Source organism: Quercus suber, unplaced genomic scaffold (assembly GCF_002906115.3).
Source record: "Quercus suber isolate HL8 unplaced genomic scaffold, Cork oak 2.0 scaffold_78, whole genome shotgun sequence".
Lineage (NCBI taxonomy): Eukaryota > Viridiplantae > Streptophyta > Magnoliopsida > Fagales > Fagaceae > Quercus > Quercus suber.
Genome location: NW_027069543.1, coordinates 786092 through 800282, shown reverse-complemented (window position 1 = coordinate 800282; position 14191 = coordinate 786092). Strand labels below are relative to the sequence as shown.

Here is a 14191-nt window from a genome sequence, read left to right as displayed (position 1 = left end):
TTGCATAGTGTTATAAAGAAAAGAAAAAAGAGCCAAGTAGCCAAGAACTAATTGTGACACATTTCATGTAGCGCATTTCTTAGTTCTGGATTTACCTAAGTTTGGGATAGCTATGGGCATGAACCAAGAGCTCAAAAGGACTTACTTGTTGCATTCAAAAGATGTACGCCAAAGATCACACGCTTGATTTATTTCTGCCTGCTGTTTTATTTATTTATTTATTTTTTTTAGTTTGTATTTTACAAGTCAAGGATCAACCATTCAAGCCTCCTATATTTTTCTCCTCAGACTTATTCTAGATGCGAATACAAATTACAAGAAAAGTAGAGGTGGTCCTGCTTGGTATAAGGTGTTAATGTTAGTTAACCCTTTTTGTGATAGATGAGCCCACTTGTTTCCCAATCCTAACCTGGAGACCGTATGTTTTGCGGAATTGAAACCTAAACAAAGGACATGGACCAACCCTGGAGTGCTATTAAGACTTAAGAGAGGTGATCTTCTCATACCACCAAAATCCATGCTTTGTGGCCCAATGATATCTGGCTGCCTTCGCAGTCCGGGATTTATACTATAAATAAATTAATATTTAAATCATAGCTCGAGGAGATGGGACAGGAGCTGAGTCTATAGCCTATAGGCTAGGGAAAAGGGCATGATTTTATTTCTATCTGCTTGAACAGTTAGCAATGGGAGAAAGATGATATTTGAGCTCTATAAATATTTACAGGGGATACACTCAATTTCATTCTGTGTCAAGCGATTGGTGCCTATAAAAATAGTTTTAGTGATAGATTTATATAAAAGTAATGTTACTCTCATTATAAGTTGACAATTTAATAGAGTTTGGAATTGGGTTTGTCTGTAGCATTGTTGATGTGCGTGTATATATATTAACGTTCTAAATTCATAAAGCATAAGCATTGTTTGTCAAAATCGAAATGTTTGGCAATTTCTACTTAAACTCTTAAAGCATGTACTATCAGACACACCTTAAATCAATAAGTTTAGTGACACAAAAATTTCATTATTTCTCTTCTCAAATGTCAAGATGACATATCATAATTATGATACAATAAAAGTGGTGTAAGTGATAAACGATTAAAACAATATTGCATTAATCATAATTTGCTATGCTGTCAAGATAACTTGTTATGGTACAATAAAAGTGGTATAAGTGATAAACAATTGAAAATAATATTGCATTAATCATAATTTGCTATGCTTTTAACAAGTTCTGACATATTTTATGTTGCTGGCATGACTCTCAAGTAAATGCTTATAATATCATATTCATAGGTCATTGACTCATTGGCGCAACACTTTACCCTCCTTTACTAGAGGAAATTGTGTACATCTTCACTTTGACTTGGGTTTGTGATCTTAAGCTATCTGGAAATTATCTGTTAGTCTCCGATAATGGGGCACAGCGAGGACACTTTGGAAGCCCACATGGGCGGCGATATCCTTGTTAAGTTGTTAATGATGTACCATTAATCAAAGAGTAGTTTAGAATTTCGAAATGATGTTAGGAACTCAGACTACCAAATGAGTCCTTTTGCAGCTTTGCCCTTAAAAAGCTTTTCTTTGTCATTACCAATAAACGACAGCATCAAGCTGCGTAGGACACTTGAAAAGGATGATCTTCTTTCAACCTATTTTTCCACCTTTATATATTATGGAATGCTACCTTTATTTTTCCATGTCTGTCTTTTTCAAAGTTGTCTTTAGAAATCGAATTCCATGTTATAGTGAGTGCCCTCTAAGTCTTATATTATAATATTCATATGGTTTTGAGTTTATGAATCAAAGGGTAGGTGAAGGTATCTCTTTGGCTTGAAAATTTTATATGACCTGAGTTTGAAATATTGCACAATCATGCTACCAACTCTCATCTCTTTGACCGGAATTTGCCAAACTTTATAGCAAATTTAGAACTAAATAATTATCATCTTGATTAACATTGGCACCAAAAAAAAGAAGATAACCATCTTGTGGTGGTAGATGAATCAACGAAAGTAAACACAATATTATATAGAAAAATACTATATTTACAATATTTTCATAACAAATTTTAAGTTGTAATTTGTTACTGTTATTGGCAAGTAAAAAAATAATTTTAGTGGTAAATTCAAATTAAAATTAATAACAACTTACCATTTAAAATTTATTATAGAATTATTGTAAAAATGTTACGCAAATACCACTTTCTTTCTTATATATATATATATATATATATATATATATCAATAAGAAACACATTTACGGTTTATTATTATAGAATTATTGTAAAAATGTTACGCAAATACCACTTTCTTTCTTATATATATATATATATATATATATATCAATAAGAAACACATTTACGGTTTGAAGAAAGTACTATGACCTATATAGAGATTATTTTATCTGATTACAAACTATTTGAATGCAAATAATGCTACGAACTGTCTGTCTTTGACTCTTCCAATTATTAGTCTTAAATAAAGTTACCTAAACTGACCAAATATACTATTGACAATACATTAGCGATGTCCTAATCTTGCGCTACAGCTATGATGACATTGATAAGCCTACGCCTTTGCTTAGTAATTGTTTTATTCTCTCCTGCTGTTGGCTTCCTTTGTTTATACTCTACTCACTCGATTTCTGTTGTCTCTTCAATACAATTTGGTCCATTTGTTAATGATTACCTTTTGTTTATACTCTGTCTTTGTTATTCTTATTTAGATAAAAATGGACCAAATAAGTCTATTAAGATGTTATGGTTTCACATTTTGTTTACACATCTCTGAACTGTTTTAATTTGGAGAGTTCTTAAATTAGATTTGAAATCTCCTCACCAGCTATCAAAAGGACCTTTTTGTTTTGTTATTTGGGTCAGAAGCACCTTTCAGCTTTAGATGTATAAATTACTTGGTTGCGTATTAGTTTGGATAAAGAAGCCTGAACTTTAAAGCTTAAATTACGTACCTTTATAGTATTTTATTTCTTGAAATATACCAATTATGTGTTCCTATACCTATTTTTTAGTACATATTCTCCTAACTTTAATAATTCAATTTGTGTTGCTAAAAGTCTTGTAGCTCAATTGTCATTTCATCGTATTTTTAATAGAAACATCCAAGATTCATATCCCCTCTCTCCTATTTTAACTATTAAATTATCAAAAAAAAAAAAAAATCAATATGTCTCAAGAGTTTTATAATTCAATGGCATTGCCGGTTTTATTTTATTAGGAGAACAATATTTGAATTCCCCCATCCCATTGGATTAATTAATTATTAAAAAAAAATCAATTTGTGATGTCATTGTAACATTATTTGGAAGCATTAATAGCATTTTAGAACATTTTCATTCATGTTGTCCTATAGGAAAAAAATATTAATAATGACTAACATGTAAGCAAAAGTTAGAGATTTAGGGTCCGTTTGAATACAGCTGAAAACTGAAAACTGAAACTGATAACTGAAAAACATTGTAGCAAAATAATTTTTAAATATGTGAATAGTACCATGGAACCCATTTTTAATGAAAAAGTGGTTAAAAAGTGAAATTTGTGGGTCTGTGAACAGTACATATTGTACACTGTTCACAGGAAAAGTCAATTGTTTCGGCTGAAAATGATTAAAAAAAACTGAAGAAACGCAGACGTGCGTTTGCGCTTCCCAAATGCGCACTTAGTGTAATCAAACCAAGCTAAGTCATACTCTTTTCTACAATCATATATGTATAATACCACTCTCTATGTGTATTTAAAATCCACTTGTAAGTTGCACTACATGTGATAAGAGTGTCATATATAGACTATAGTACATGTATCGCGTAAAATACTTTTTTATATAGACTAGTCTCATGTTTAGATATATGAAGATAATAAGTAGTATCTCAGTATGTATAAGTTACATATGTGTGCATTCTGTGTATATGTGATAGAAGCAGTGCATACACTATTATGATCTTAATGTCCCATATAAATTAAGTGTAAGTTTACATATGTTTATAAGCTCTTGAACACCCTCCTCTTACAAACTGATTTTTAAGGATAAGTTCTACCCATGAGTTCCTTATATACGCTTACTCCAAAGAAAGGTTAAAAGCTTCCAGCCACCTTCTTCACTTCTCTTCCTCCATCCTATTCTATTCTATTCCTTAAAAAAGGCTTTTGCTGTACTTGTTGAAAGCCAGAGTCTGAAACTATATTGGCTCAATCAAAACAGTCTGTAGACCCCTTTTTGGGAAACAGGGAATATATTACAAACTATTATAGTTTAAAGTGGCAAAAGTACAATTAAAATATAGGTTAAAAGTTAAAACACAGCAGTTTTTTTTTTTTTTTTGGTGTGTGTGTATCCTACACTGAGTAACAAGTTCCATAATCATACAAATCTAAAGCGGTAGGGAATTCGGGATCAAAGCTCAAAACATCCCTCATGCAACTTATTTACAACCATGTAAGCCCAGCTTCATTCAATTCTGCATGTAACCCCCTCCTAATAAAACTTCATTTATGTCCAAATAAAATGTCTCCTACGTACAAATAGTTAAGAGTTTGAATTCGGTAAGGACTAGGTGTAAAACCTATGTTTTATACCATCCAATAAAACATTGTCACATTAGTCTTTTACTTAAAATTCAATAAATTCTACCACGCATAATAATATCTCAATAAACTTGCCGTTAAGTTTGATTTTCAAATGAGTATTAGAATTGATAGATGATGTAACATGTTGAGATTGGAAAAATAAAACTTAGATTTTACACCACATTTTTATAGAATTTAATCTCAATAGTTAAACCCTCTTTCATGCACAAGATCCTTGTTGGAGAGATAAACACCTTGGGGAGCTTCCTTGAGTAATTAATATAACATATAGAGACACACTTAAACCCAAAAGGCCTAAGCCCTATGGGTATGTGCTCAATTATGTTATATTAACCACTTATTCTTCTTATCTTTATTCAATGTGGGACTTCACTCACACGTGTAATCCAACAATCTCCCCCTCACGTGTGAGTCTCTGCCACTCTGTGGGCTTCAAGACTTCTTTGTGGGCCATGAATAAGTCCTACTTGCTCCCCCTTGCTTAATGGACTTTTCACTTCATCAGCGCGTCATTCATGGGTCTCTCGTACGTCATCCATGGGAACCACGTGTCAACCCTGCACGCACATCCATGGGAACCCCGCACGTTCATGTCCATGGGAACCTCGCACCATACCATTATTTAGCACCACGTGAGTCTCTGCCACTCTGTGAGCTTTGAACAAGTCCTACTCACTCCCCCTTGACTAATGGGCTTTTTCACTTCATCAATGCGTCATCTATGAGTCTCTCGTACGCCATCCATGGGAACCACGTGTCAACCTCTCACGCACATCCATGGGAACCCCGTACGTTTATGTCCATGGGAACCTCGCACCTCATCATTGTTTAGCACCATTTGTAATATTCCTTTGTTGAGCTTTTCTTTTCTCCAGGATTTTTATGTGTGGGCCATTAAGGCTTTCTCTGTCCTCGCTGGGTAGGGACCATGAACACCTCACCACCTTCGCCACACACCACCATGAGCTCTGATACCACTTGTTGGGGAGATAAACACCTTGGGGAGCTTCCTTGAGTAATTAATATAACATATAGAGACACACTTAAACCCAAAAGGCCTAAACCCTATGGGTATGTGCTCAATTATGTTATATTAACCACTTATTCTTCTTATCTTTATTCAATGTGGGACTTCACTCACACATGTAACCCAACAATCCTAGCTTATGATTTAGGGTCCGTTTGAATAGAACTTATTTTGCTAAAACTAAAAACTGAAAATACTGTAGCAAAATAATTTTTAAATATGTGAGTCAGTGAACAATGCACCCGTGCACTGTTTACCATAGAAAAGTCAACAAATGCGGGCTTGAAAAAAAAAAAAAGGAAAAACGCGGAAGAAGCAAAACGTGGGCGTGATAAGTTGGATCCAAACACATACTCAAACTCAATATAACTGTGGAGTTATCACTCGTGAAGAACTTGGGATGGGGTTATTGTAAGTAAACTTCTTTCTATGGTTGCTTCGTTTTATGTTTGCAATCTTTTTGGTTATGTTCTGTAAAGGTGATTACCAATAAGAAGGTCTTGTAAGCAAATGTGAATGCGCTAAGAAGGTTTTGTAAGTAAATAAGAATTCATTAATTGTTGCTTATAGGCGTGGTCATGATACCTCGTCAGTTTCATCTATCAAAAAGGGTTTCCATTTAAGACTTAGTCATAAAGTTGAAACATTTGAAAAAGTAACAAATTATACTTGGAAAAAAAGAGTTAACGGTCATCATTATCAGCCTCATTCTTATTCATGATTTTAGAGACTCAAGACGGGTTAATTGAGGAGACTGATCACTCACTTTCATGCACCCGTGAAATTTCGACATAGACACATAATTAAATAAAATTAAACTTATCTTAGATTTCATAGTTAATTAATTAGGACATTTAAAGTTACATGAATTAAATCTTGAACATTACTGTATAGAGTTAGAGTTTATTAAATTTATTCTGTTTATATAAAAAAAAAATCAATAAAATCAAAATTTTATAATGAATTAATAACTTAATATTATTGAGTCAATGTCAAAGGTTAAAATTATGTCATATTTATAATTAGATATTAAAAAAAAAAAAAAACCATAGTCCATTAATTGTATTATAGAGGGTGGAAAAAGTAAAGCTACCTCTTTTTGTTTAAACCCTTTAGACTTTTTCGTGTAGTTTTGACAAATTCTATACGTAAGGGCAAGAACTAAGAAGCAACTTCAAACCCCTTTTTTATTAGAAAGAGACATTGGTTAATCACAATGTATTAGTACATAGTAACTCAATATAAGTAATCAAATATCATACAAAGTTGTTTCTCAAAAAAAAAAAAAAATATATATATATATATATAAAAAAAAAAAAAAAAAATCACTAAAAAGAATGTCTTTCTAGAATTTATTCAAATAATTTGACCAACGAAATTTCTTAAATTGTAGCTCATGAATCTTTAATTCTTTACCATCAGATGGCAATGATTTAAAAAAATGGATGCTGTCATAGTTTGTGGTCAGCAGTAGCCGCAGTATTAAAAAGTGGTTGAAAAACATGAGAACCATATATATTGTCTATTGACTATATTCATACATGAGTTTTGCAATGTTCACACAAAGCGTGGATTATTATTAATTAATATATCATATGTTGCATTCCAATAGATTTTTTTTAGCTATGTATTGATTGTGAACGGGACCGGGTGATATTAATTGACCGGTTATATACGTAGCCTTTGGCGTATGGTTATATGGTTTCCATCTTCTAATTCTCCAAAAAAAAAAATATGGTTTCCATCTTATTTGAGATTGAATAATACAGTATTCTCGAATTAAAAGAAAAAAGAATAATACCGTATTCTAATCCATATATCCATTCTATGGTATTCAATTATTCATATCTATTTAACAAAGGTTTTAATATTGTAGATATAAAAAAAAGAAAAAGGAAAAAGATTGTAATATTGTATAACTAAATTTGGTTAGAAATCTTAATTTTTTAGGCAACATAATAAAAAATAAATTCAACAAACAATTCAGGTTCCAAATTAAACAAGTCAAATTTGGTGAGAAATCTCAATACAATACTATAAATTAACTTCCTAATTTTGTTTTCTTAAAAAGGAAAGGTTTCATTTTAAACCCTATATTTTAGGGGTGGTTTTTTTTTTTTTTTGGAAAAGAGGGGTGGTTTAATTTCAAAGTACTAACTGGTATAATTTCAACCAAACTAAACCTAAAATTTTCAGGATGATTACAAATTAAATCCTATAATTTCGTTAATTTCAAATCATATTCTAAAATTTATATAAATGTGAACGGTAAACCCTTTAAATCAACCCTCGAAGGTTCCAAATTTAAATAGATATGATTTTAAAGATTTAGAATTCAAAACTATATAGTTTAATTCATAACCCTCTTAAATTTTATAGTTTAATTGGAAAGTTTGAATCTTCGTTTTTTTTTTTTTTTGGTGTGTGTGTGGAAAGTTTATAGTTATAGGATTTAATTTTAACTCATCTCTTAAACATAGCGTTATGATTTGTAATAACCAAAAAAAAGAAACTAAAGAGTGTTATGTGGTGAAGGAAATTATGGATGAAGGTGTATTATTCAAAACGATGGGGATTGTTTCTGGAGTTTATGCATTGACCAGCCAACTTTTTTTTGGCCCTTTGGATATCTCCCGGACGTGATTGACCCTTTTCTACTCCATTGAAAATTATAAATGAGCCAAGAACGATACCCACCACATGTCCCTTTCTGTCTCCTTTTTCTCCCTAGTATCTATAAAAGCAGCCTATATTTCATGTAATTTGACTGATTAGGATTTCTATTTTGAATCTTGAATTTTGAATATAATTAATTAATCATCTTTATAAGATAGAAAACATTGCAATTTATAAGACTATAAACAACTTTAACATGAAGAAAAAAAAAAAAAAAAAAACTAGACCTAGCAAACGGGTCTGGTTGAGTTAATGAAGTTCGCGTAGAAAATTAATCGTCTTAAAATATGTTGTGAGTAGATGAGTTAATCGGATTCGGGTAGAAAATTGGTCTTTTTTTTTTCACATGCAAAAAAAAATTAAATTAAATTAAATGCTAAAAATACAAATACTAAAAAATAAAAAATTCATAGATTCTTAATAATTCTCAAATTCTATGAAGTTTGAACTTTCCAGTAGTCAAATTAGAATTTGTTTGTTTGTTTGTTTGGTTTTTGTTTTTTTGTTTTTGTTTTGTGATTGCTATTTAGTCAAGCATAGTTATTATCTTTGGATGATTGAAATCATGTTACATTTACGTAATTTAGCATTTGAAATTATTTGCTAGCTTATATGGTTTGAATTAAATATAAAAATAAAAAATTGCTGAAAAAAAGGTGGCACAGTGACATAGGTCAATTTTACTATAGATCAAAATTAAAAATTCTTGAGTTCGACTCCAATATTTTTCTTCGAATTTAAGTTGGATCCAATTTTGCCAAGTCTAAAAAAAACACACAATTGCTTAAAAAAAAAAAAGAGGTAAAAAAACACACACATATACACGGATTTTACTTTGAGTTAAAAACGGATTCGCAGACTTTTTTGGTCAAATTGCGCCACCTGTGTTTTACAAAGTTGCTTTGGTTTTGCTAGATTTCATTATTGCATGCACGTGCTTCATATTCAGGCGCGTAGACGATAGCGATGTTACGTGTTCGTCAGTGGCGGCGAGTATTTGAATTTTAGTTTCGACAACCGTGTTTGGTGATCCCCGTACTACCAACAAACCATTAAGGATGTGTTCGGTTCCTGATTAAAATCAGTGTTTTTAGTTTTTACCAACATTTTTTAAGCACCTTAAACAAAAAGAAAAATTATTTAGGAAAAATTACAAACCTCTCATATATCTCTATTTTGGGTGTGAATTTTAAAAATTTTAACCGTTAAATGCATATTAAATTTTGTTCAAAACGAATGTTATTTACTATTTGATAAATAAACTTATTTTTTATACATAATTTTAAATTACAAAAATTTGAAATTTTAATATTTGTTTAACAGTATAGCAATTGATATTTGATCTTCTTGAAATTTTATAAGTACGAAAGATACAATAAGAACATGCATCATTACAATATCTTATATTCTAGGTAATATTTGATGAAAGCAAGGAAATCAGTAAGTTGAATGTCTCGGACGTTGATCCCTAAGTTAACTGGAACGTCCTGAAAGATAAACACAAGATCAGAGGAGACTGGGGAAGACTGGCCAAGGATCCTCCGATGAGCAAGTAAGTATTCTTAGAATTCCAATTTGTATGAAAAAATTTGTCTCATTTACCTCTTCGTAAGGAAATGCTTATATAGTGCACATGGAACGATTATTTGTTTAATAACCGCTCCTATTGTCAAGGAATTCAGAAGATTCGGAGATAACTTCCATAACTGTCACGAAAGTTATTTTATTTATACCAGTGCTCCATAACAGTAAGTTGGAAGACTTGGCTTGTTAAAAGGTCAATATGCTCATGGTCCAACAATATTAATTTTAATCTCTGTTCTCTCATAAGCATCATTACAATATACCATTCTTCTAAAAGAAAAAAAAAACCATTATAGTATACCACAAAACATACCACTAATATTTCTAGATAGAAATTCAAACTAATTTTAATTATTTTATCTAATCTTAATTTTAATTGAAAAGTTTTAAATTTAGTAGATTGACTTTAGGTTGATAACAACTCAAACATTTCCTAAATAAAATGAAATCCTTCGGGTCATATACTAATTCAAAATTTACATCTTTTAACATTATGAAAACTCATTATTTAAAATAAAATAAAAATTCCAAATAAGATATTAAATGCTAGAATTAAGTAAGTAGTTTGTAATTTCTGTCCAATAAAAAATTCCAATCAAGAATGTTGGTTTACAAAACTATTTTTAGAAACAATTTTTAATCAGAAAATGATAAAACAATAATTTTTTTAACAGTTTTTTGTATTTCCGATGAAAGTGGAGTCAAAACTTTTTTAATGTAATTTATTAACAATTGACCTAAAAACACCTGTTAACGTAACTCAATTTTTATAGTTTATATAATTACTTGTTTTACAAATCTTTTTTTTTTTTTGAGAATCTTTACAAATCTTATAATTTGGTAATACTATTCCTTCTTTTCTAAGATAAGAATTAGGATTCAAATCTTCTTTCCTATGGTTGTAATTTTCAAATTCCAAAAGAAAAATTGCATCTTACTTCTTATTGAACATGAACCTTTCCTAAATTCTAATTCACAATGGTTTTTTGCAGTGAAGCTCCTGAGTCCTGTGACAGACTCCTGACCATGACAAAATCAGAATGTGGAGTTCCATCTTCTTTTCAAATCAAAGTCTCTCACAAGTCCCAAGTCTCACTCCTAATAAAAAAAATAAAATAAAAATAAGACAAATCCTTGGTACATATTGTGAACACTGTTCACACAATCAAAGTTGTCAATCCCAAACACTACCTTTAAGCTTTAACTTTCATGACTTTTTACTTACTGCTACAATTCTACTAAACCTGTAACTACATATATCTCTCTCTCTCTCTCTCTCAAAAAACCAAATTACTCTCCAATCTCTCTCTCTAACTCTCTCTTTTAAAAAGATACGCCCTGTTCTTTCTCTGCTCAAAATCCCACTTTTGCCTCTCTCTCTCTCTCTCTCTCTCTGTGACTTGGCCAACTCCGCCCAATGAAGCACACCAAACTCAAAACCACCACACCCTTCAGAAAACCCCACTTCTTTAAATGACGAAACTACCCTCCATCTTCCTCACCGTCATCCTCATCTTCCTCCTTTTCCTCCTCCTCTCCAAAACCCACGCCCTCGGCTCCGGCGCCACCCTCGCCGTTATCTCCTCCTCCGCCACCGTTTGCGGCATAATAGCCTCACAGCCAACCCAACGCATCCAATGCTACCAACGTGGCCAAGTCATAGCCGTCGATCCCAACACCAACTTCGCCTCCATTTCCGGCGGCACCAACTTCCTCTGCGGCCTCCGCTCCGGTGGCTACAGTCTCCTCTGCTGGGACCCCTCTAACAACTTCAGCTCCAAACGCCTTTACTTCAACGACACCGTTTTACTACACAACCTCTCCGTCGGTGACGACCAAGTCTGCGCCACTTTCAATGGTACAAACTCAGTCTATTGCTGGAGACGCAATAAAGATTTCAGTTTGCCATCTGATTCGTTTTCGTCAATCTCATCTGGGTTTGGTTTCTCTTGTGGAATTTTATTCAGCAGTCAAAAAGTTAAGTGTTGGGGAAGCAATACTGTGTTATCGACTTGGATAGAGAGAGATTTTATGAACATGTCGATGGATACTATTGTAGCTGGTGGTTCACACGCGTGTGGGTTAAACTCAACTGGGTTTGTCGTTTGCAAAGGAAATAACAGTTCTGGTCAGTTAGATGTTCCTTCGAATTCGGTGGGAGACTTGTTTAAGTTGTCGCTCGGAGAAAGCCATAGTTGTGGGATTAGGAAATCGAATCAATCCGTGGTGTGTTGGGGTAGGAGAGACAATTCTTTGAATGTGACAGAAGGGGTGCAGTTTGAAACAATTGCGTCTGGGTCGAATTTTACTTGTGGATTAAAGACGGCTGATTTATCGATTTTGTGTTGGGGACCCGGGTGGCCTAATGAAGGTAATTCGAGTTCTGGGGTTGCGTTATCTTTGCCAAAGATTCTTCCTGGTCCTTGTGTGGATCAATCTAATTGTTCGTGTGGTGTGTATACAAATTCTCAGAGTTTATGCTCTGGTTTTGGGATTATTTGTTCGGTTTGTGAGAGTGTAAGTCCAGCGCAACAGCCAGTACCTTCACCACAGCCAGTACCTTCACCAGCCGGTCCAACCCCCTCATCGAATTCATCACCATCCAAGGGTTTGAGAAGGGGTTTATTGGCCTTTTGCATTGTGGGATCGATTGGAGGATTTGCGGGTATTTGCACTGTGATTTATTGCTTGTGGACTGGTGTTTGTTTTGGGAAGAAGAAAGTGCATAATTCAGTGCAACCCACAATCACTAGAGCTGCTAGTTCTAACAATGGAACTACCTTGAACAACAGCCCGCCTTCAAGGTCATCCACAATTAGGCGTCAAGGGTCAAGGATTATGAGGCGGCAGAGGAGTGGTACCTCGTCGAAGCACGCGGATAAGGCTGAGGAATTTTCACTAGCTGAGCTAGCAGCAGCCACCAACAATTTCGCTTTGGAGAACAAGGTTGGTGCTGGAAGCTTCGGTGTTGTGTATAGAGGCAAATTGGTAGATGGCCGTGAGGTTGCGATCAAAAGGGGTGATACTAGTTTAATTAAGAAGAAATATCAAGAGAAAGAAAGCGCATTTGATTCAGAATTGGCATTCTTGTCACGGCTTCATCACAAGCATTTAGTTAGGCTTGTTGGGTTTTGTGATGAAAAGGAGGAGAGGCTGTTGGTTTATGAGTACATGAAGAATGGTGCACTTTATGATCATTTACATGACAAGAACAATGTGGAGAAGAGTAGTAGTGTTTTGAATTCTTGGAAAATGAGGATCAAAATCGCGTTGGATGCAGCTCGAGGGATTGAATATCTTCACAATTATGCAGTCCCACCTATAATTCATAGAGACATCAAGTCCTCTAACATATTGTTAGATGCTTACTGGACAGCCAGAGTATCTGATTTTGGATTGTCTTTATTGGGTCCAGAATCTGATCGCGATTATAGGCCAATGAAAGCAGCTGGAACAGTTGGGTACATTGATCCTGAGTATTATGGTCTTAATGTACTAACAGCAAAGAGTGATGTTTATGGTCTAGGAGTAGTATTATTGGAACTTTTGACAGGGAAGAGAGCTATATTCAAGAATGGTGAAAATGGAGGGGCACCCACCAGTGTGGTGGACTTCACAGTGCCAGCAATTATGTCTGGAGAATTGGGAAGGGTGTTGGACTCAAGGGTTGGGCCTCCAGATCTGAATGAAGCAGAGGCAGTAGAACTGATGGCCTATACAGCATTGCATTGTGTGAATTTGGAAGGGAGGGAAAGGCCAACCATGGCTGACATTGTTGCTAATTTGGACCGGGCATTGTCTCTCTGCGATCATAGTCATGGCAGCATCTCTAGTGGTACAATCTCCATTGTTTCAGAATGAAATTCCAAAGGAAAAAAAAAATACATTTTTTCTTCAATTTTTATTTTCTTGGATAATTCACATTGGGTACAATTGTGTTTTGTAAATTTTAGGATTTTCATCTAACATTGAGCTGTAGGTGTAGGATTTTGTGAACACTGACAGCTAGGAAGAAGGATTACATGATTTATTTTTCAGGAAAATCGCCTTTCTGTTCTCTCAAGTTGTTACCTTTTTTTTGTTTTCATTATTATCAACGTATATAATGTGTTGTTTGCTGTTTGACCAAATAATTTCCGATTACAGCAGAGAGTATTTTTCACTCATAAATTTGATAAGCATATGACAGAAAGAATGATAAAGTATGGTGATGTTTGTGAACAAAGATTGGGGGTACCGTATGTCCTTTGCTCCCACAGTGCAGGTACTCAAATTTGTCAACCATGCTATTTTCTTATGGT

At 33.5% G+C, this 14191-nt stretch overlaps 1 protein-coding gene across 1 annotated transcript; it reads left to right on the top strand.

Moving 5' to 3' along the window:
* The first annotated feature begins 11146 nt into the window (after positions 1–11146).
* LOC112011962 (putative serine/threonine-protein kinase-like protein CCR3) lies at positions 11147–13948 on the top strand. The gene has a single exon (XM_024044313.2). It carries the CDS (start codon positions 11364–11366, stop codon positions 13749–13751), a length of 2388 nt encoding a protein of 795 aa, XP_023900081.1. The 5' UTR covers positions 11147–11363; the 3' UTR covers positions 13752–13948.
* The last annotated feature ends 243 nt before the right edge of the window (positions 13949–14191 follow it).

What these genes read in the sequence shown, in the direction of transcription:
- LOC112011962 (XM_024044313.2), top strand. Translation starts at nt 11,364, where the DNA reads ATGACGAAACTACCCTCCATCTTCCTCACCGTCATCCTCATCTTCCTC.